The sequence below is a fragment of the Marmota flaviventris genome, chromosome 10, assembly GCF_047511675.1.
Source record: "Marmota flaviventris isolate mMarFla1 chromosome 10, mMarFla1.hap1, whole genome shotgun sequence".
NCBI classification, from domain to species: Eukaryota; Metazoa; Chordata; class Mammalia; order Rodentia; family Sciuridae; genus Marmota; species Marmota flaviventris.
Window position 1 is genome coordinate 120,250,315 of NC_092507.1, and position 21,937 is coordinate 120,272,251.

Consider the following 21,937-nt stretch of genomic DNA (forward strand, 5'->3'; position numbering starts at 1 on the left):
TGCGTCTGTGTTACATGTGAGCACGAGAACCCTGTGGTCTTACCAACCAAGGGGATGGGACTGGTTGGGATCCTCACACACCCAGGAGGATATACCTCTCCTCCCCTAAGGGACAACACTTAGACTTAGGAGTTCACTCATTACTTCTGAGTCAAGGCAATACTCAGATGGCCCCTGGGCTGCCCTTGGTGGGCTCCCCCGCCCACATTTCTGAAGAAAAGGCCCTCTAGGAATAGTCTTTTGTCATATTTGAATCAGTACATTCTAAGGATCTAATCAGAGAAGAAAGGGGAAACCCTGTCAGAAGATGTCAGAGAATGGATGGTTTTCCATCTCAACACAGGAAGGAAAATGCTGGGAAGGAAATGGCTCCTTTATCCGAAGCTGATGCCAGAAGCACGGAGGTGAGGGTCTAAAGAATGCAAGCCCTAACTTTGTGGTATCCAGAAGCTCAAAGGAAAAAGGCAAGAATGCTTCAGAAATCCAGGATTTTGGGGGTTAGTAATAAAGAGATAGATGGACCTATTGAATCCCCAACCCAGATGAGAAATAATGAGTCTAACAAAATTTCTTGAGACACAAAGGTAATGGAATAAGAGCCTAAAACATTTGAAAGACAACAGTGAAAGAAGGGTCCTTATGGATCAAATGGCCCTGGAGAGTCCAGCAAGAAGCATGGAAATACAGAAGGCATCCTTCACTGTCCAACATCCTCTACCCTGTGGCCCAGCCCCCTACCGTGCATGTTGTCAGGAGCCAACCAATGATGGCCCACCGAGGCAAGATGTCAGAACTCAGCACTTCATTAGAAGGGTGGACTACCCCACAGATGTAGCGAATGAGGTCACAGCGCAGAGACTGACTGTCTGGGGTTGACAAATACTGGCGCTGGAACCAGTCTTGGTATCTCTTTTGTTGACCAAACCGCACCTGAGGAGGGAAAAGTTAGAAAAAGAAACTTGGAAAGCAGGGTGGAATCTATGAGCACTGTTAAACTCCATGTTTGACCTAGACCTTCATTTCTTCCTACAACTTACTCATTAGCTCACACTGTCTCTTGAGTGTCTTTTCCTTTTGGGGTTATTTCATGATTTTAAAAAGTGCTCTAAGTCTTTCTAGGCTGCCTTGCATGTCATGGGTGCATTCATTCTCAGCCCTGACCTGATGCCACATTTACCCCCAACAACTGTGGTCTATTTTTGGCTCCTTGCTCCAACACTGGTCACTGAAGATTTGGTCCTAAGTATAATCTTTTCTTATTTTCTGGAGCCTACTGGACAACAAGGAATGTTCCTTGAAAGCAAGAACTAAACCTGTTCACCATTCAGCACTGAGTGCTTCCTGCCATCCAGCAACCTAACAGGACCATTATCCAAGGCACAGACTCTAAAACTTCTAAACAGACCCAAATGGTTATAAATAGCAAAAAAGGAGGATCTGTTTTCCTCCTCTATTCCCCTGTCAGAAGAAATCCAAATGGCAGAAAGGTAAACAAAAAGTTACACTCAGACCACACTTCACAACAAAACTTCCTGCAATGATGGTAGCCATGAGCAGTTCAGATGTAGCTTCTGCAAACAAGATACTAAATTTTAACTAACTTATAATTAAATTGCAAAATATGGCTAGTGGCTATTACAAAGGACACCAAAGGTCTGGACAGTTCTCCTAGGTAACTTGGGGATCCAAAAGTTGGCTAGGGCAGTGGTTCTTTATTTGATCAGATTCCATCTATAACATGTTCCTCAAGCAGTTTTACCACCGTTCAGCCATATTTGGACACTAAAAGGTCATAGCTACCTTGAAAGCTCACAGTTTCCCTGGAAGAACCATGGACAGAATAAACATTCTCACTCTAAACTTTAACAGCACAGTTCACACTTGCATATAATTCTCTGCATAATGGCTACTTTAGATAGACTGAAAGCTTCACAGAGCTAGAACTGCATCTCTCTTATTCAACCCTTATCTCCAATTCTTAGCACTGAGCACAGTGTATAGGCACAGAATTAACAAAGGAAAGAAGCCAGTAGCCATGTGGATAAGGGCTACCACTTAGCTACCACTCTGTGGATCAGTACTCAGTAGTAACAGATCTGCAGACAGAAGCAAGAAGCCCAACTAGCACCTGCAATTCCTCTTCCTGTTGCAATAGGTGAGCTCACCCGGGATGTCATGAAGAGGAGCTTAGTTTCCATATCTGGGGTTAGACGACATGCTAGGAATTTTCGGGATGTTCTTGACTGAAGAAGCTGTAGGATACCTGAGCCAAGTGTTTTAGGGAAGAAAAAAGAGAGAAACCTGAGAACTACGGAATGGCAGACAGATGGGAAAACTGGGCCAGGTACTGATGGCCAGTGGTCTTGCTCATGAGGCAATTCCAAGCATCAACACAGATGGGGATTCTAACTAGCATCTGTGCGTTTTGTCCAACCAACTACATTCCTGTTACATTAATTCCCTTCCCCTGCTGGTTTTACAGAGTCCCCTACCCCCATCATTGCAATTGGCATCAGGTGGGAAAATTAAGAGAAAAATATGGGAAACTCTAGCTTGTCTTCCTGCTCCTGATCCTTGCATGGATGTGATGTGGCAGCATAACCATAAGCTCTGGAGTCAGGATAACCTGATCCAAATCCTGCCTGTCACTTACACTTGAGCAAATTAACCTGTTTGAACCTCAGTTTCTTTTATTTTCTCTCTTTTTTTTAGGGGGTGATACTGGGGTAGAGAACCTAAGGGTGCTCTACCACTGAGTCACATCCCCAGCCTATCTATCTATCTATCATTTTTATTTTTTGTGGTGTTGGAGATTGAACCCAGGGCCTTGTGCATGCACTGGCCAACTGAGATAAGCACTGTACCAACTGAGCTATATCCCCAGCCCAAGCCCTTTTATTTTTGAGACAGGGTCTTGCTAGGTTGCCCAGGCTGGCCTCGAACTTTCAATACTCCTACTTCAGCCTTCTGAGTCATTGGGATTATAGGTGTGTGCTACCATGTCCAGCTCCGTTTCTTTTTTTGAACCTCAGTTTCTTCAACTGTAAGGGAAATAAAATACTCATAATCTAGAGCTGTTCTAAGGTTTAAATTACATACATATGCCTAACATAGAGGTGACACTCAAAGTAACCTGACATGTTTGATGTAAGAATAGTGCATTATCAGGTAGCACCAGCACTTTCCCCACTTCTCAGATTCTAGAAGAGTGCTCTGTAGGTGTGCGTGCATATGTATGAATGTGCTTTAGAGGTGGGCCAGGGAGCAAAGCTGTAGAGTTATTGCTCTGGGAAAGGGAAAGGGACATTAAAAGGACCATGTCAGGGGAAAGAACACAGAGACTCTCTCCCCTAAAGATGATTTTGGCCAAGTTGGATCCTTGGAATTAAGAGGCCAGACTGCTTCCAGGGAGGGGCCATCTCTTACAGGACTAATTCTAGCTCCTCTGCTGACTCAGTCTCATGGAGTTGACCTCTGACTCCCTGCCAGACTCACTGAAGACAAAGACTGGTCATCAGCTCACCTCCTGAGCCAAGGAGCTTCCAGGAGAGGAAGAAGATCATAGTTCTCACTATTTTCTTAGGAGTAATGATAGCTGGAGTCTGCCAAGCAGGGACTATCTAGGAATCACATAAATTGTTCAGTACGTCTGCGGTTCCAATATCTAGCTGTACTTGGCAAAGCTTGCCCTGCCCCAAACCTTCTCTGATTGCCAAAGGCAGTCCTACCCACCAACCTCTGCCCTCTGAATATAGGACATATAGGCTAACTTGCCATCTCTCAAGGACAAGATGCCCAAGGGCTTACTTACCTGTAAATTGAGGACTCAAGGCCTGAGGGTTATGGATAATATCTTTCCAAAGCAGTTCAAATTCTGGTATCCTAGCAACATTCTGAAGTAGTCTTACAAGATCCCGGCCAATCATCAAACATTCCATGAACTTGATGTGAGGAGGTGAAGGAAGTGGGGACAGGAAAGAGAATAAAAACACAGACTGTTTACCTTCTGGAGAGAGGACAAAAGAACAGCATGTTCCAGGGAGGGAAGGAAAGAAGGTTGAAGGGACTATGTGATTTCTTCTAGAACCAAGGGATTGGTTCCTAGCTGTTTATGGAAGAGAGCTGGAAGCTAGGGACTGATACCAAGGAAGAAAAGTTACTGGGAAGTGCTGAAGCCCTGCTGACTTTCACACTAATCTATTCCCTTCTCCACCCAGAACTGTTCTGATTTAGTTCAAAGAGACTAAGATTCCAAAACTATTGGACAGGCAAGTGGAGCCCCAGACACCCTACCCCAAAATTCTTGTACAACAGAACCTCTTGTGGTAATGGAAATGATCTACATTTATGCATTCCAAACAATACCATTAGCAACATGTGGCTAACGTAATTAAGGAACTTTAAAATCTGACATTAATTAATAAATTACCAAATGTAGTCAACAGCCATTATATTAACTTAATTCTAGGATCTCTCTCTTGGGAGATCTGATAGCAGACAATTCATAATCCCACATGACCATGGCAATTACTTGGGTAGGTGGTAGGATGACAGAACAGCTTAAGTGGGTATACAAAAGAACAGCTTGGGTCTGTTGTACAACAGTGTCCTTGACAGTGACCAGGAAAATCCCCAGGATGCTAGCATTTCTAGGAACAAGGGTTATTCCACACTGATTCTCCCTCCTTAGATTCTACTCTTATCTAAGGACAATGAAAAATGCTAGATTTTAAACCACTTCCACATCTGAAAAGGCATCTCCAGTCCTGGTGCATGAAACCTATAGGGGCATCCCATCCTGGGTCTCATTTCCCCATACTGATCTTATCCTACTTCCTCACCCGTTCCCGAAGCAGCGAGATGCAGAAGTCCACCTCCTTCTGCCGCAGGGCCTGGAGCTGGGCAGTCCCATGGTGGTCAACGATGAGACGGAGATATGTGTAAACAGCCATGGCAATGAGGATGCTGCTCTTCAGTACCCACTCCCTGCAGGAGGGAAAGACACTGCACCTGTACTCTGTCGTAGACCTACGCACACTCCCAATCACCCACTTAAACTCGGCTCCAGCACCTCAATAATGTTTGATGCTCACACACTGGGAGGAGGTTCTTTGTTTTTTTGCTTGCTTGCTTAGGCTGTTATCTCAAAACTATCAACTAGCTAAGAGAAGGACAACTTCCTAATTTTCTCTATTTGGCAACCAATAAAAATAGATGCCAAAAGGAAAAAAATCTTTTCTTACCATGTAACCACTTATGTAGCTTCCAATAAAATAACTTTGTACATTGACTCACCTATTCAAACATTTACTGAGTGCCTATCATGTGCCAAGCAATGTGTGAGGTACTAGGGTCAGAGATGAACCGTTTCTCCCAGTTCATCTGTGGGGAAAGTTCTGTTAAGTCAATAGTTCTTAAGTGTGGTGCCAGGATCTCTGGGGATTTCCAAGACCCTTTTCAGGACCAGGAGTTCTCAGAACACACCATGCTAGCCCTTCTGTCACACTTGTCACTAACAGTTTACCACACCACAAACCTTTCCCTGAGTTGCTAGCTGCTGACCCCACCCTCAGACAATGAGTCACCTGCTCTAAATCATAATCTGAAAAAAGAACCTGATTCTGGATGGCAAAGCTCATTTTCCCAGGAGTTTTAGAATTTCCCTGGGGAAAACAGGGTAATGAAAGAATTACTTGTTCCCTGCTGCTTTAAAAGGGGTAGAGAGAAAAACACAGTGGGAAGATTCCTAAAATCCCCAATGCTGTTTCTTGTGCTACTTCTGTGGAGTAGTATCCGCCAAGCAAAGAGTTTGTAATGGCTTTGGCATCCCTGCTGGAAGGCCAACTGGAGGAAGACGACAGTGAGTTTAATTAATCCAACCAGGCAACATCCTGATTCCGGAAATGTGCTCAAGTCACCTAATTAAAAGAAGCTGGCATTTTCCTTTCAAGAAAAAAAAAAAGAAAGAAAGAAAACACTAGCCAAGGACATGAGCCCTGCTCCCAGTTACCTTTTACCCCTACAGCCTGAAAACATTTGGAAGGGTGTGAGAAGGAAGGTATGGAAGAAGATAGTTTAAACTTTGAAGTACTATCTTTTACCAAAAAATGTGAGTTTCTGGAGAGTAGGGAAAGTTACCAAGCTGTTATTTGACACCTATATGGGAAATTCAGCTTTAAGGCAAGGGGACAGGATACATCTGGAACCAGGAATAAAAATGAGAAAAATCGCTTTTCAAGAACATTATTAACAGGAATGACAAACATATCTGAATTGTAGAATGGCATAAGAAAGAGAAAGAGGGATGCAAGTGAGGCCTTCTAATCCAGGACATTAAATAAATACTGATATTTGCTGGGTGCAGTGGCGCACACCTGTAATCCCAGCAGCACCAGAAGCTGAGATAGGAGGATCGTGAGTTCAAAGCCAGTCTCAGCAATGACAAGGCGCTAAGCAACTCAGTGAGACCCTGTCTCTAAATAAAATACAAAATAGGGCTGGAGATGTGGCTCAGTGGTAGCATGCCCCAGAGTTCAATTCCTGGTAATCCCCGCCCCCCGAAAAAAATAAATATGATACCTAAGAGAAGCAGAAACCTGGCAAGAAACTGTTAAGATCTTGCCCGTGCTGGTGTCATGTTGCCAGATTCAGTGCAGCTGCACATCTGTGCCAGGGCACTAGGTGGCACTGCACAGCTGGCCTGCGTGGCTCTCAGGCTTGGCAGTAGGCAGCACAGGGTCATGGCTTTCATAAGTGTGAATCATGGGGGGAGGTCCATTCTTTGAAAATGTGGACAATATGAACACTATCAGCACTCTCAAGAATCTTACTACTATGGTGTTCTTATCCAGAGAGACTCAAAAAATAAGCAAAATGAAGACTGGGGCCACAGGACCAAGGAGGAAGACCTCATTCCCAAACAAATTCAGAAATGGAATAGTCCTCATAAAATTTCTGGTCCTTCAGTTTGATGAGGAAGGGAAAGAATCAGCCAGAAAGCCCTATATGCCTCTCTCTACCACTGGAGGCTCCAAGCCCTCTATGGGGGATCAGGATCTCTATTACCTCCCTACCCCTGCTGCCATCCGAACCACTTCAAAAACAGTGTATGTTTGAGAAGTTTGGAAGGGAGAAGAGGTACCTGCCAAGCCTGGGTGGCTGGCTGGTCCCACTCTGTTGAGCTCATTCTTCCCCTACCTCCCCTCCAAAGATAAACATTCCAAGGAGGTCTGGATCAAAAATAAACCCTTATCAGATGAAACTGGTTTTTCCTGGGCTCAGAAAACAGGCCCTTCTTTCCCACTCCTTTATCCCTTGGGCCACACTACAGCATTAATTTCTTTACTTGCCATCAATATGGTCGCCTCCCCCACTTGATGCTGGCTTCCTCCTCTCTAACCTAAGGTGTTTTAGGGTCACACAGTCCTCTCTTCTCCACTTCCCACACTCATATGCTTTCTGGTCATATCTGGTTCTTGCCCCACCCTTCACGATGGACTCTACCTCTGCTCCGTGAGGATATCCAGAACACTTTCTGCCAACCAGATATTTTTGGCTGTAACATCTCCACCTGATTAAAAAAAAAAAAGGAGGGGGGGAAGAATCAGAATACAGTAGCTCTAATTAGCAACTTAGCTAATCCATCTCTTCACTCATCTTGCTGGTCTACCCTGTTATCCCATCACTGTTATCCTGAGTGTTAGGATAAATTGTCTTCTTTTCCATCCGATTTTTTAAAAATTCCCTTTGCCTCCAGAGAGAAGAAGAGAAGGGAATGTTCTGAATTTTTCTTTTCTTTTCTTTTTAATATTTATTTATTTATGTATTTTTTTAGTTTTAGGTGGACACATTATTTTATTTTTATGTGGTGCTGAGGATCGAACCCAGTGCCTCATGCATGCTAGGCAAGCGCTCTACCACTGAGCCACAACCCCAGCCCCTGTTCTGAATTTTTCTAGAAACCAGAGCTGTTGCTTTTCCAGACTGGAAACTTGAGTGGGAACACGCTGGCCCTTGAAAAGGAATCCCATGGTTGGAAAGAAAGGATGATGTCTCAAAAAGGGCCTGAGAGGTGCAGGCGGCTGGCAACAGCTGCAGTCCAGCATCTGGATGTCCCCTGTGCTCAAGCTCACAACAAGCCAAGGGTTTCTTGTTTCCAGGTATCAGTCTTCAGTTCTTGCTATGGAACTTCCTGGGGCAGAATTAATATGCAGCAATGCCAGACCAAAGTCTTGGGATAAGAAGTGGGAGCTAGGAGGCCCAAATAGGGAAGAAAGTGCTGGAGAAAGGATAAAAATAACCAGCACAACACTGCTATACCTTGCACTAAGTCCCAATTAAACATTTCGATGTTCACATAGTCACATATCACACAGACAATGGTTCAAACACACCAAACAGGGGCATCAGTGTTATATAAAATCCTAAAGAGAAAGCCAAGCAGCAATGGGCAAATAATGAGGTAAAACAGGAGGGTAGTTTTTTAAACACACACACAATCTTGAGAGTAAAAGAAGAAGCTCAGGCAGGCCTCTTCCATATTCATTGGCTCAGACAGATGTCACCAATGCCAAGATGATAATAAAACCTAAATGTCAGGGTCTGTTCTGTAACATCCTTTGTCCCTCAGACGGGTCCCAATCAGTTGTCATAATTATTAGGGAGCAATTGTTCAGAACACAGGGGTGGAGCCAGGGAAGATGTCTAGATTTCTGAAAGCATAATAATACAGGGATGAATTATTTCCCCTTAATTTTCTCCTCATTCCTTCCTGATTCAATATGCCACAAAAACCCAGAATGAAGCCTGGCTAAAATAGGTCAAATATTCTGCTAGGCTTTAGATTTGACAGGAAAGAAAACAAAGCAAAACTTATTGCTTCAAAAGGGCTCCTGTGATTTTTCAACCAATTTCTTCCTGAAACACATGAAGCCAGATGTCTGTATCAGAAAGAAAGAGCCTAAGTAACCCAGGAATCAGGTTCCATGGGTGCTTAATCAGTCTTTATTGCCTAGCCTTAGTCTCTGGGCTCCTCTCCTTTCTTCTTAAATATTTTTAGTTGTAGATGGATGCAATACCTTTATTTATGTATTTATTTTTATGTGGTGCAGAGGATCGATCCCCGAGCCTCACAGTGGGAGGCAAGCGCTCCACCACTGAGCCACAACCCCAGCGCTCTCTTTCTTCTTTATGCTCTTGACTTTCAACTCACCTGCAATCTGCTTCATAAATGTCATGCAAACACCATCAGCTCCCAGAACCCCACTCTTCACTAGTTCCCGTACCAACCACACCAACTAGAGAGAGGAGAAAATATGAAGAGCATGAACTGTGAGTTTGAGAAAGGAGCTAACTTAACCATATTACAAATTAGGTACACAATGGTAGGGGTATGTTGCCTCAATTCCTCCTTCCCTTCTCTGTAAGGGATCCCCCCCCACGGTTAATGTCTTTGAGCTGGATCCCTTCTTATTCTTTTCTTTTCTTTTTTTTTTTTTTTGATGTTAGGGACAGAACCCAGGGCCTTGTGCATACTAGGCACACACTTTACCACTGAGATAACGCTCCCAATCCCTGGATCCTTCTTTTCTTCCTATTCTTACCTGAGTTCGGCACGTATCCTGCAACTTTAGGTACTTCTCCATAAGTATTTGGTTGATTTTATTCAGGACAATATTCATGCCATCACGACTCACCAGAGCCAAGTCTCGGTAACACTGCAAAAAGCAAAGTTTGTGAGCAATTAGTAAGTTGAGGAAAAGGTTCCTAAGCCCACTCACAGTGCACCTCTTGCCCTCTAGTCTCTTAAACTTAACACCAGTGAGACACCAAGTAGCGATGAAACACTTTCCATTCTGGATATTTTCCTTCCACAGGGCTCCTTTATCCCATATCTACCCCTTGGTCTGTCACACAGGGTGGGGGGAAAGCACCAAGCAATTCTCTAATAAGACTGGAAAGCCTGCTGGACAAAGCTCCTAGTCCTATCCCTTTCCCCCTTCCTCCCTTCTCAGGAAGTATCCTACTGTTTGATGCCACAAGCTGAGCTAAACCAGGTGGAGGCCATCTGCTTTTCATCTGCCAGTAAAAGGTCATTGCAGAATGGGTTTAGTTGAATGAGCCATAAAGCAACCAGAGGTTTTTAGACCCGATATGACCCAGACAGATGCCACAAAGAAAGCACTAAGGGATCAGGGCTCCAGAGAAACAACAAAACCCAAACTGAATTTTCTTACTAAATGTCTATCTTCTTCTTTCTGGATACCCTTTGCTTTTGTCAAGTATTGAAAGAAGAATGGTCCTTCAATATCCCCACCCCAGGGGCAGGGATGGTAGGACAGTTTTTTCTGTGAGAGTTGTTGTTTCCTTTCCTCTTTGAGCTTTTCTCACTAGTCTTTCCAGTGAGCCCAAACTCCTGGGGGAATACCTTCAGGGATCTCGTTAGAAGCCCCCTTAGCCTGCTCAGTTCTGTCCTGTTAAGGTTTCATCCAAAAGGTATAATGCAGGCAGGTATCAAGGATGGCATCAAGAATAATAACAATAATAGCTAATATTCATTTGTCTTGTATTATATACATTATTACACTTGACACACATAACAACCCTTTGAATTAGGTATTACGTATGATTAGATAGGCAGAAAAGTTAAAGCACATAGCTCCAGGTTACATAAGAGATTAGAAGAATAATCAAGATTCAAATCCTGGCAGTCTAATTCCACATTCCATGCTTAACCACCTCTTATACTAAAGTGAGAAATAACTAAAAAAAGAAAGACCCTGTTGGGGAATCAAAAAAAAAAAAACAAACAAGGCATGAGAAAAGCAGGAAGGTGGTAGAGGGGTGAGTGGGTGGCAGGGTAATGAATTACTGCCAACATGCTGGCCAGCAAATTGGGCAGATCAGTCAGAGGTAAGTCACAGAATGGGTAAAGAGAATGATCAGGGAGGCGAAGGCAGAAGGAAAATCTGTGTTGGGCCAAGGACAAAGACATTAAGTATAAAGGAGGCTTGTCTGTTCAAATCAAAGTCAAAACCCCAGAAATGCAGAAAAGACCCAGGACAGGGAAATAAGACAATTCTCTCAGGAGATACAGGGTCAGATGAAGAGGGCAGATAATGCCTGCCTAATTTCATGCTCCAACTGGGACCTTTAACAACCACAACTGCTGGTAACACATGGCAGCTGGGTACCAAGAGGCTCATATTCCTGATGCTGCCAGCTGTCTTACCAACCTCTGCGCCAGTTTGCTGACTGCCTTAGAAGAGAAGCATATGGGAGAAAAAGACAAAACTCAGCAATGAACAGAGAAGAAAAGCAGAGGGTCTCAAAGAAAGGAGGGGGGACAGGATGGTGCTGAGGTAGCACATCTAGCCTGACCCTCTTGAGAGCACTGATGTTTTAGCCTCAGTCCCCAACCTTCTTTCTGGAGCTGCCTGCTGAGAGAAGTACCTAGACCAAGAAATGCCTTGACTCTCTGAGGGAGTGAGACCTTGGCACTGATGTTACACCCTTTCCAATCACCTTCATCTACTGACTTATAGAGCCTACACAGGCGTTAGCTTCCCTCCTTACCAACTTCCCAGCCAGGCGTGCTCACAGCTGTTTAGTTCAGTTAACAAATACGAAATAAGCAAAGTCAAAGAATACAAACATTCCCAAGAACTGACAAGAGGGCAGGTCAAATCAAGAAGGTACTATTGGAACAGAACCCACCCCATGAATATTCTACTTTCTACACAAAAATTACCACTCATTCCTTAACTGTGTTATCCTCTCTACCAACTAAGAAGTCCCAGAAGGAGCTGATCCTGACTCTATGAACTTGCCACCAACTGACAGAGGCTTCCCAGCTCATGCTTTCCTAGGGCAGGTTGCTTTTCTTTTTGGTCCAGGGGGTTGAAAATGCACGGGTGCTTAACCACTGAGCCACATTCCAAGCCCCATTTCGTATTTTATTTAGAGACAGAGTGAGTTGCTTTGGGCCTCATTTTTTACTGAGACTGGCTTTGAACTTGAGATCCTCCCACCTCAGCCTCCCCAAACTGCTGGAAGCCAAACCTAGGACAGGTTTTCTAATGAGTTCAAAACTCAGTTTCCACCATCTTTTCTTCCCTGCCTCTTAACTCTTGGCCTATGGAGATTCAGGAAAAACTAAATCTCAAATCCATCCTGGGATTTCTGTTCCAAAGGTAAAATTAACCTCAAATAAACATTCAGAAACAGTTCTCTTGCTGAAGCCTGAAACAATGTCTTAAGATCAGTCCTTATCAGTAACTCCCGCCTAAAATGTTTGCAGGACAGAACTATTTCACAAGACAATTACCTTTTTAGGAAGAAGGATCAAAGCTCAAGGGAGATATATCATCAGTTCTCCCACCACTCTCTGACTTGGCTCAAAGTCTCTGAATGAGTCACTACCTGATACCTCCTCACTCACCTAAAATTGTGTCCTCCTGATTCTATCTCTACCATTTTCTGAAGAGGCCTGATCTGGGGACTCAGATTGAGTCTCACTGGTAAAGGATTTACTTGGAAGTATTTAGCATGTGAACATGAATCCTGGTGTACCTGTCAATCAGTTATGAGACCCAAAGTGAGATGTCTGACCTCCCCAGGGAGCACAGGGCCTCCCTCAGGGGCTGTCCTAATACAAAAGAGGAGTGCTCTAGCCCTTGCTGGGTTTGGACAGCCTAACTATATAACAAGCACTTACAACATAGAGCCCAGTGGCCTTGTTCACTGCCATGTCAGGTTAAGAACCAGAAATACCAGATATGTCTTCCTCTCTTCACTGAGGTTTATTGATTTACTCTGTCTGATTTAGAACTCACCTGAAACAAACAACCTTTTCCAGCAGGCAAGAGTAAATTGTACTAAGATGACTAAAAAAGGTTTTGATTTTGCTGCTGCTCTTTTTTTTTTTTTTAAGAGAGAGAGAGAGAGAGAATTTTTAATATTTATTTTTTTAGTTTTCGGCAGACACAACATCTTTGTTTGTATGTGGTGCTGAGGATTGCACCCGGGCCGCAGGCATGCCAGGCAAGCGCGCTACCGCTTGAGCCACATCCCCAGCCCTGCTCTTTTGTTTTAAGTGCTAGGGATCTAACCCAGGGCTTTGCACATGCTAGGCAAGTGATCTACCATTGGGCTGCATCCTTAGTCCTTTAATGAGATTTTATGAATAAAATTTTATAAATAAAATTTTTATAAAATAAAATTTTATTTTATAAATAAAAATTTATACAAGATGGAATAGAGCAGGGTATGATGGCTGAGACAGCAGGATCAAAAGTTTTGAGTCCAGCCTGGCAACTTAGCAAGACCCTATATCACAATAAAATAAAAAGGGTTAGGGATATAGCTCAGTGGTAGAGTACTCCTGGGTTCAATTCCCACTATTGTGGGAGAGGGGGCAAATTAAAATTAGAACTATCATATGACCCAGCTATACCACTCCTGGGTATACATCTCAAGAAAATGATATCAGCATTCAAAAGAGGAAATGCATACCCATGTTTATTATGGCACCATTCACAATAGCTAAGATATAGAATCATCTATGTGCCCATTAACAGATGAATGAATTAAAAAAATGGTACATATACACAATGGAGTATTATTCAGCCATAAAGAAGAATAAAATCCTATCATTTGCAGGAAAATGGATGAAAGTAGAAGAGGAACCATCAGGGTCAGGGAAGGGTAAGGAGAAACAGTAGAAATGGGAGAATGGGGAAAGAAAGAGAGAGGAGGGCAAGAAAGAGGGTAAATATTATTAAAGCCTGATATATGGAAGTAACACACTGAAATTAATTAACTTGTGTAATGTTCATTAATAATTACAATTTTAAAAAAGGAAAAAAAAAATCCATACAAGAGAAAATTAAACCTTCTACTCTCATCTTTGCCAACAATTTCTTTAAAATGAAGGGGATCTGTTGGGCACAGTGGCACACATCTGTAATCCCAGTGCCTCCAGAGGTTGATGCAGGAGGACTGCGAGTTCAAAGCCAGCCTCAGCAATTCAGCAAGACCCTAAGCAACTCAGCGAGACCCTGTCTCTAAATAAAATATTAAAAAGGGCTGGAGTTGCTAGGGGCGGTGGCACATGCCTGTAATCCCAATGGCTCGGGAGGTTGAGATAGGAGGATCATGAGTTCAAAGTCAGCCTCAGCAATGGCGAGGCACTAAGCAACTCAGTGAGACCCTGTCTCTAAATAAAATACAAAATAGGGCTGGGGATGTGGCTCAGTAGTCAAGTGCCCCCGAGTTCAGTCCCCGGTACCCCACCACCACCAAAAAAAGGGCTGGAGTTATGCTCAGTGGTTAAGCACCTCTGGGTTCAATCCCCCATACCCACTGCCCCTGCCAAAAATGAAGGGGATAATATACTGTTTAACACTACCAAATGGGAAACATTCATTTTCTAGGGTCTTGATGAATTCAGTATAAAAATGAAATATCAACTTTACAAAGTCCTAGTCCAAAATCACCTGGGCTCTCCTGGGAACCAAGGAGGCTGAGGCAGGAGGATCATAAGTTCAAAGCCAGCCTCGGCAATAGCAAGGTGTTGAGCAACTCAGTGAGACCCTGTCTCTAAATAAAATAAAAATAAGGCTGGGGATGGGGCTCAGTGGTCGAGTGCCCTTGAGTTCAACCCCTGGTACCCCCAACAAAAAAAGGACTTTGAATACTTGCTGGATCACCATCTGCCTAACCTCAGACCCTTCCTATTACAGCTAACATCAGGAAAGTACAAACAAGTCAGGTTGCCACACCCATAAATCCTTCCCCCAAGGTTAATCCAAACTGCTATGCCAGAAGACCATAGCATCCTATCCTTACCCCTGGGAGTGAGTTTCCTTTGGTTATCCCTAACAAGGATGACATCTCTAATCACCAAGTACCACACAGGTAAAGTGAGAGCAGGTTGCGGGGACAGAAAAAAGCCCCCACCACATCCAATTTTTTGGAAGCATCAAATGAGATATTCTCTGGCAAAGTCTAGAAGAATGCTACACAAAGAGCATGTCTGCTTCCTTCCACACCCACCTTGTTCATGAAAGAGCCAATGAGAGGCTGAGTTCTCCCAACTCTGGGGGTGTCAAACTCGCCCAAAGCCAGAGTCTTATGTCAAACATTTTAAGCCAGATTCCAGACACATTTTATTTTTTTGATACCAGGGATTAAACCCAGGGTCACAACCACTAAGACACATCCTCAGTCCATTTTTATATTTTATTTAGACAGGTTCTTGCTGAGTTGCTTAGGGATGCTATAAGTTACTGAGGCTGGTTGAGAACTTGCAATCCTCCTGCCTCAGCCTCTCAAGCTGCTGGGTTTACAGGCATGCACCACCGCGCTGGGCCAGACACATACATCATCATGCCGAGACTCAAAGGACATGGAATTACTGGAAAGGGGAAATCTAGGCAGGCAGAAGACTTAATTTTGCTATGTTATTATAAAAAGAACAGAATGCACAGAGATCATACCGCCTAGACCTTCACTTTAAGGAAGAATCCCAATTATATCATTCTGTGTAAAGACTCCTTTTCTGTTTACAAAGAGCTACAGACTAGGTTTACTGTATTCCTCAGTAAGTTGGACTCCAGCACTCTCTATAATCTGTTTTCATTGAAAAAAGGACCAGGAGTTGAACCCAGGGTCTCCTGCATGCTAGGCACCAGCTATATCATGAGGTATATCCTCAACTCTCTTTTATTTTGAGGCAGAGTTTCATTAAATTGTCCAAGCTGTTCCTACCTCAGCCTCCTGAGTAGCTAGGATTAGTTATCTACTCTAAATTCTACTTGCCACCAATTTTTTTTTTTTTTTTTGATACTGGGGATTGATTGTAGCGGGGCTTAACCACTGAGCCCCATGCCCAGCCTTTTTTTATTTTGAGACAGGGTCTTTCTAAATTGCTTAAGGCTCACTAAACTGCTAAGTCTGTCTTTGGATTTGCAATCCTCCTGACTCAGCCTCCCAAGTTGCTAGGATTACAGCTACTTGCTGCAAATTTAAGCCTGCTTTCTATTCACCTGCTAATGGGGATGCTCTTCTGAATAAGAACTTTCACTGATATCATTACAGTGGTTTTCTTCTCTCCTAGGATTAGATCCCAGCCCTTTGAGCCTCACCTCATACACCTAACATTTCAATCTGTAAGTGCTTTTCACTCTCACAACTGCCTTTTCTTGCCTTTTAGCTTTAGGGTCTGGGAACAGAAAGAACTTGGAGAATAATCAATTCACTGAGAATAAAAAGGGATTAAAATTACATTTGGAGAACAAATTGATTCAGCACTAGTCAAAGAGTCTGACATGTCCCCAGTTAAATGGTAAATTTCACCATATTCCCAGATCCTGTCTGAGAGGGTCTGTGGGTCCACAGCAGGTATCTTACCTTCTGGGCTTGGGCAGGTTCTGTGAGAACAAGAGTAAAGAGGCCCAGACAGATTTCCTCATGTTGGGGGGGACCTTTGCAAACCTGGAAAGTGAGGAAGGGAAGAAAGTAGTTGGTGGTACTCAAATTCAAGCACAGTATCACCCAGAAAACTAAAGCCTCCTAACATGCAATGGAGAATGATCAACTCTTGAATCGGATTATTTTCTTCTCTTAAAAGGGATGAAGCTAGGTGGACAGTGGCCCACACCGGTATTCCAAGGAACTGGGGAGGCGGGAGAATCTCAAGTTTGAGACTAGCGGGCTGGAGATGTGGCTCAGGCGGTAGCACGCTCGCCTGGCATGCGTGCGGCTCGGGTTCAATCCTCAGCACCACATACAAAACAAAGATGTTGTGTCTGCCGAAAACTAAAATAAATATTTGAAAAAAAAAAAAAAAGTTTGAGACTAGCCTCAGCAACTTAGTGAGACTCTGTATCCAAAAAAAAGGGGTGGTTGGGTGGGTGGGGTGAGGCTGGGAAGTATACTCAGTGGTAAAGCACCCAGTATCAAAAAAAAGGATGAGACATCTGTTTTAGGAGAGAGGTGGAGGGAAGGGATAACCTTTATTGCTTTCTCGAGCCACCTGAAGTAAGCCAGAAATAGAAAAGAGAGTGTTTAAGATAGGAAAAATAAAACCAAAAAGTCCTCCTCCCCCGCTTTATCAGATCTTAGCAGCAAACAGTAGAAAGGCAGCTGCTAGACTGAGGTTGTGGCTCAGTGGCAGAGTGTTCACCTAGCATGCATGAGGCACTGAGTTCAATTCTCAGCACCACATAAAAATGCTGTGTCCACCTAAAACTAAAAAAAAAAAAAAGGCAGCTGCTACCAACAAGCTTACCTACCAACCATAACTATGGGCAAAAGAATAAGTCTCTGAAATTCCTAAAATGAAGACATAATAAGAGATTGTGGCTCAGCGGTAGAGCGCTTGCCTAGCATGGGTGGAACCCGGGTTCGATTCTCAGCACCACATAAAAATAAAGGCATTGTATTGGGCTGGGGATGTGGCTCAAGTGGTAGCGCGCTCGCCTGGCATGCGTGCGGCCCGGGTTCAATCCTCAGCACCACATACAAACAAAGATGTTGTGTCTGCCGAAAACTAAAAAATAAATATTAAAAAATTAAAAAAAAAAAAAAAGACATAATAAGAATAATATACAGGGGTGGGGGTTGTGGCTCAGTGATAGAATGCTTGCCTAGCATGTGTGAGGCATTGGGTTCAATCTCTAGAACCACATAAAATAAACAAACAAACAAATAAATAAATAAATAAAACAAATAAAATAAAGGTATTGTGTCCATGTAGAACAAAAAAATAAAAATACAACAATAAGCAGGTAATACCTACTGAACATTTACTGTGAACCTGAGATTACTCTAAGTCCTTCACATGTACCATTTATTTTGACCACACAGTTCAATGGAAACGTAAAAGATAAAATATGTGAGAATAATTTGCAAAGAAAAAACTACTACTGAACTGAATTTATTAAAATGTTGTTATTTAAAAACATATAAGACTCTAGTAGGTAGCTTTCCACCCTAAAAGAGGAGTTAAAAAACCCTAGATCTTACCCACTTAATCTTTCCATATTTCTGGTTGTATCTAAGAACTTTCCAGAAGCAGAAATGGATACAAGGAGTGCTGTACTTACATAAGCATTAAGGGCATCATTGGCCTCTCTCTCAGAGACACCAGTTGTCATTGACGTCACAATGTTCATACACCTTTCCAATCTCTGGGGAGAGTGAGAACAAAATAACAGTGTGTCAGTATCACCTATGAAGTATTGTTACTTTTTTTTTTTTTGGTGCTAGGCATTGAACCCAGGACACTTACCCATTGAACCACATCTACAGCCCTATTTTTACATACTTTATTTAGAAACAGGGTCTCGCTAAGTTGCTTAGGGCCTCGCTAAATTGCTAAGCTGGATTTGAACTCATGATCCTCTTGCCTCAGACTCCCAAACAGCTAGGATTTTAGGCATGTAGCACCGTGCCTAGGTGCTTCACCATTGTTCTACATGGACACAATACCTTTATGGCCCCAAAAAAGTTCTTAAAAAATTCAAACCTGATGATGTCTCTAGCTCTAACTGCCTTTAAAAAAAAAAAAAAAAGGAAAAGGAAAAGTCCTTCCTTATAGAAGAGCACCATCTAACAAATATAGAAAGAATAGCAAGAATAATAGTTGATTTAGGCAAATATTTTCAATAGATGTTTACCAGTAGGTAAAACTTTCAAGAGAAAGAAGATTCACTCAAACTTATAAACCTCAGAGGGAAAATAATAAATGTAAGAAGACCTGGAGGGCATCACCTTAACCAAGGAACCAGAGTACACCATATGCATCTGATAAGATGCACTGAAGATAGGTGGTGGCATGTGGGGGTCCCAGCTACTCAGGAGTCTGAGACAACCCAAATTGAGAGATTCCACAAAATAACTGGCCTGTCAAAAATATGCCTTAAGGGGCTGGGGACATAGCTCAGTTGGTAGACTGCTTGCCTCACATGCACAAGGCCTTGGGTTCAATCCCCAACACCGCCAAAAAAGAAAAAAGAAAAAAAAAAAAGCCTTAACGTTAAAAAAGCTAAGGTAAGGAAAGACAAAATGGATTACGAATCTGTTACAGATTAAAGAATAATAAAGAGTAATACAGAGATATGACACCTAAATACAACGGTGTGATCCTGGACTGCTATAATTGGGATGACAGATAAAATGTGAATACTTGAATTACTGACTTGAACTAGCAACATGTCAATGTTAAACTATCCAGCCCCACTCCCAGGGTACTGAAGATTGAATCCTCGGGCACTTTACTACTGAGCTCTGAACCCTTTTTGCGACAGGGTCTTGTTCAATTGCAGAGGTTGGGCTTGAGCTTGCAAACTACCTTGGCCACTTGAACTGCTAGGATTATAGGTGTGTGCCACACAGTGCCTGGCAAATTATCCAGTCTTGACAATGGAATGGTGGATATGTGAGGGAAGATTCCTGTTTTTAATAAAATCAGGATACCAAAGAGATACTTGCACACCTTTGATTATTATGGCACTATTTATAATAGCTATGGAACAAACCTAGCTGCCCATCAATATATGAATGGATTAAAAAAAGTGATAATATACACAATGAAATATCATTCAGCCACAAAAAAGAATGAAATCCCATCATTTACAGTAAAATGGATGGGACCATACGATGTTATCTTAAGTAAAATAAGCTAGATATAGAAAGACATGTATGTAACTTCCCATGTATGTAGAAACTAAAAACAAGTCAATGTGAATCTATATACTGATTATTAGAGGTTGGGAAAGGCAGTGGTAGGAAAGGGTGAATAAACAGAGGCTGGATTGATTAGTGCATGCTGCATGCATGTGCAGAAATATCATACATACAATTAAGACAGGTTAACCAAAAAGAAAGTACTTTTAAAAAATCTTTTGTTATTGGGAAATATATGTGGAAGTATTTAAATTTAAAGGAGCATCAATGGTTGCTACTTTCAAAAGAATAAAATATCTGTATATATATAGAGTAATATAGCAGATGTGCCACATACTAATAATCAGCAAATATAAATGAAAAGCATACGAGCGTTCTATGTATTATAATTTTTCTTTAAGTTTGAAATTATTTTGAAATAAAGTTATTAAACAAATTAAAGAATCTAGGCTGGGAAATGTAGCTCTGTGGTACAGCACTTGCCTAGCATGCACAAGGCCCTAGGTTCAAACCCCAGCATTGCCAAAACAAACAAATAAAAAAATTTAATAATAATATTAAAGAAAAAAAGAGTCAGGCTGGAGATAAAATTCAGTGGTAGAGTGCTTGCCTAGCATGCACAAGACTGAGTTCTATCCCTAGTACCTCCCCCCCACTCCCTCTCTCTCACACACACACACAAGAAAGAAAGAAAGAAAGAAAACTGAAGACTTAAACAGAATACAAGGTATGGATCTTGGATTACTGACTTGAAATACTGATTATATAGTAAGAAATTGTTAAAAAAAATTTTTTGGGGGGATGGTAAGGTAAATAAGAGAAAGAAGCAGGGATAAGAAAGAGAAAGAAAAAGCAAGAAGAGAGATAATCATGAGACTTCCAGAAAACCCAACAGAGGCCAGAGGTAAAGCCAGGAGATGGCTTAAAGGAGAGTACTGTTAACATTCATAGGTAGGATATTAGTACTGAGTATTTGCTAAAACATATCCTTCTTTCTGGTACAGTGCTTGCCTCGCATGCACAAGGCCCTGGGTTCAATCCCCAGCACCACCAAAAAATAAATAAATAAGAGGGGTAACATAGACTTGGGGCCATAGCTGGTATCCCAAGAAGCAAGGTTTTTAAAGAAATATACGTGTATATATATATATACACACATACATACATACACATATAAATATATATTAAAAATACTTTCTTTTTTGTTAACATGTCTTAATTGAATGTATGATATTTCTACACATGCATGCAGCATGCACTAAATATATAGACACAGCTATATGGAGATACTGTTCTACCTAACGTCCCTCAAAATGCTAAAAACAAACTTAAAAAATAATGAGAGTATGAGGAGAGAAAAGGAGTGACAGAATAAAAGGCCAGACTAAAACTTGCCAAGGTCTCTAGTTAAACAAAAGTAGGGACAGCTATATTAAAAACTATCCAAGGGCCATTCTACTTTCAAAGGCCACCCAAACATGGCATGTGCTCAACATTTTCTAAAGAGATCTTAGTCACTGGTTCCTTGTTTCAAAGATGCATTTGATACTAAACATTTAGATATTGATAATATATCTCATATATTTTGCCAGAAAGCTTTTCCACTATCAACACCTAAACCTTAGTCCTTTAAAACTTTTATCATGAGGATTAACCCAAAAACTGTTTAAGGAAAAATGATCCCCAATGATAATGCTGCTGGCAAAATTGTGACAAAGGCAGGCTGGTTTACTTCCCTTTGACTATAGATGCCAGAACAAAACATCTTGTTAATAACTGAATATAAGGACAATGGGAAAAGGTCTAGGCATGAAAGATAATCATGCTTCTCTTCTAACCACCATCTTGAAGTTGTGTATGTCTATCCTGGGTAAGAACATAAGGTGGCAGAGGGTAGAATTATGTGTTAATGTAAGCAGCTCTGGTAGCTACAAAACTTCAACCTAAAATAACCCAAAGCTGCCAGGTTTGCAGGTATTACAACTTCACTGGAAATGTCAGGTCTATCTCCCAAATTAGGTCAGATCAGCAGGTTCCACCTTAATAAACAGCACCTGCGTACTTGTGAAAGGGAACTGTGAGATCACATGAAAGCTGAGCTGTGACTGTCACAAACCACCTCTCCAACAAACTCTGAGATACATCATTACCTTGTACACCTCATACATAAAAAGAGAAGGGAAGGAAAAACATCACACTGGGCTTCCTTTTAAAAAAAAGTTTCATCCCTTTCTACCCAAGATTCTTA

At 42.1% G+C, this 21,937-nt stretch overlaps 1 protein-coding gene across 1 annotated transcript in view; it reads right to left on the reverse strand.

The window, feature by feature from the left end:
* Positions 1-21,937, reverse strand: part of Ints3 (integrator complex subunit 3) — a 40,934-nt gene that overhangs the window by 13,330 nt on the left and 5,667 nt on the right. The window contains exons 2-10 of the mRNA XM_027920779.2: positions 18,108-18,191; positions 16,411-16,494; positions 9,603-9,716; positions 9,212-9,296; positions 7,504-7,570; positions 4,842-4,986; positions 3,812-3,941; positions 2,166-2,263; positions 739-930 (exon numbers count right to left, since the gene is read on the reverse strand). Coding sequence (XP_027776580.2) covers positions 739-930; positions 2,166-2,263; positions 3,812-3,941; positions 4,842-4,986; positions 7,504-7,570; positions 9,212-9,296; positions 9,603-9,716; positions 16,411-16,494; positions 18,108-18,191 — 999 coding nt within the window. The remainder of the gene's footprint in view (positions 1-738; positions 931-2,165; positions 2,264-3,811; positions 3,942-4,841; positions 4,987-7,503; positions 7,571-9,211; positions 9,297-9,602; positions 9,717-16,410; positions 16,495-18,107; positions 18,192-21,937) is intronic.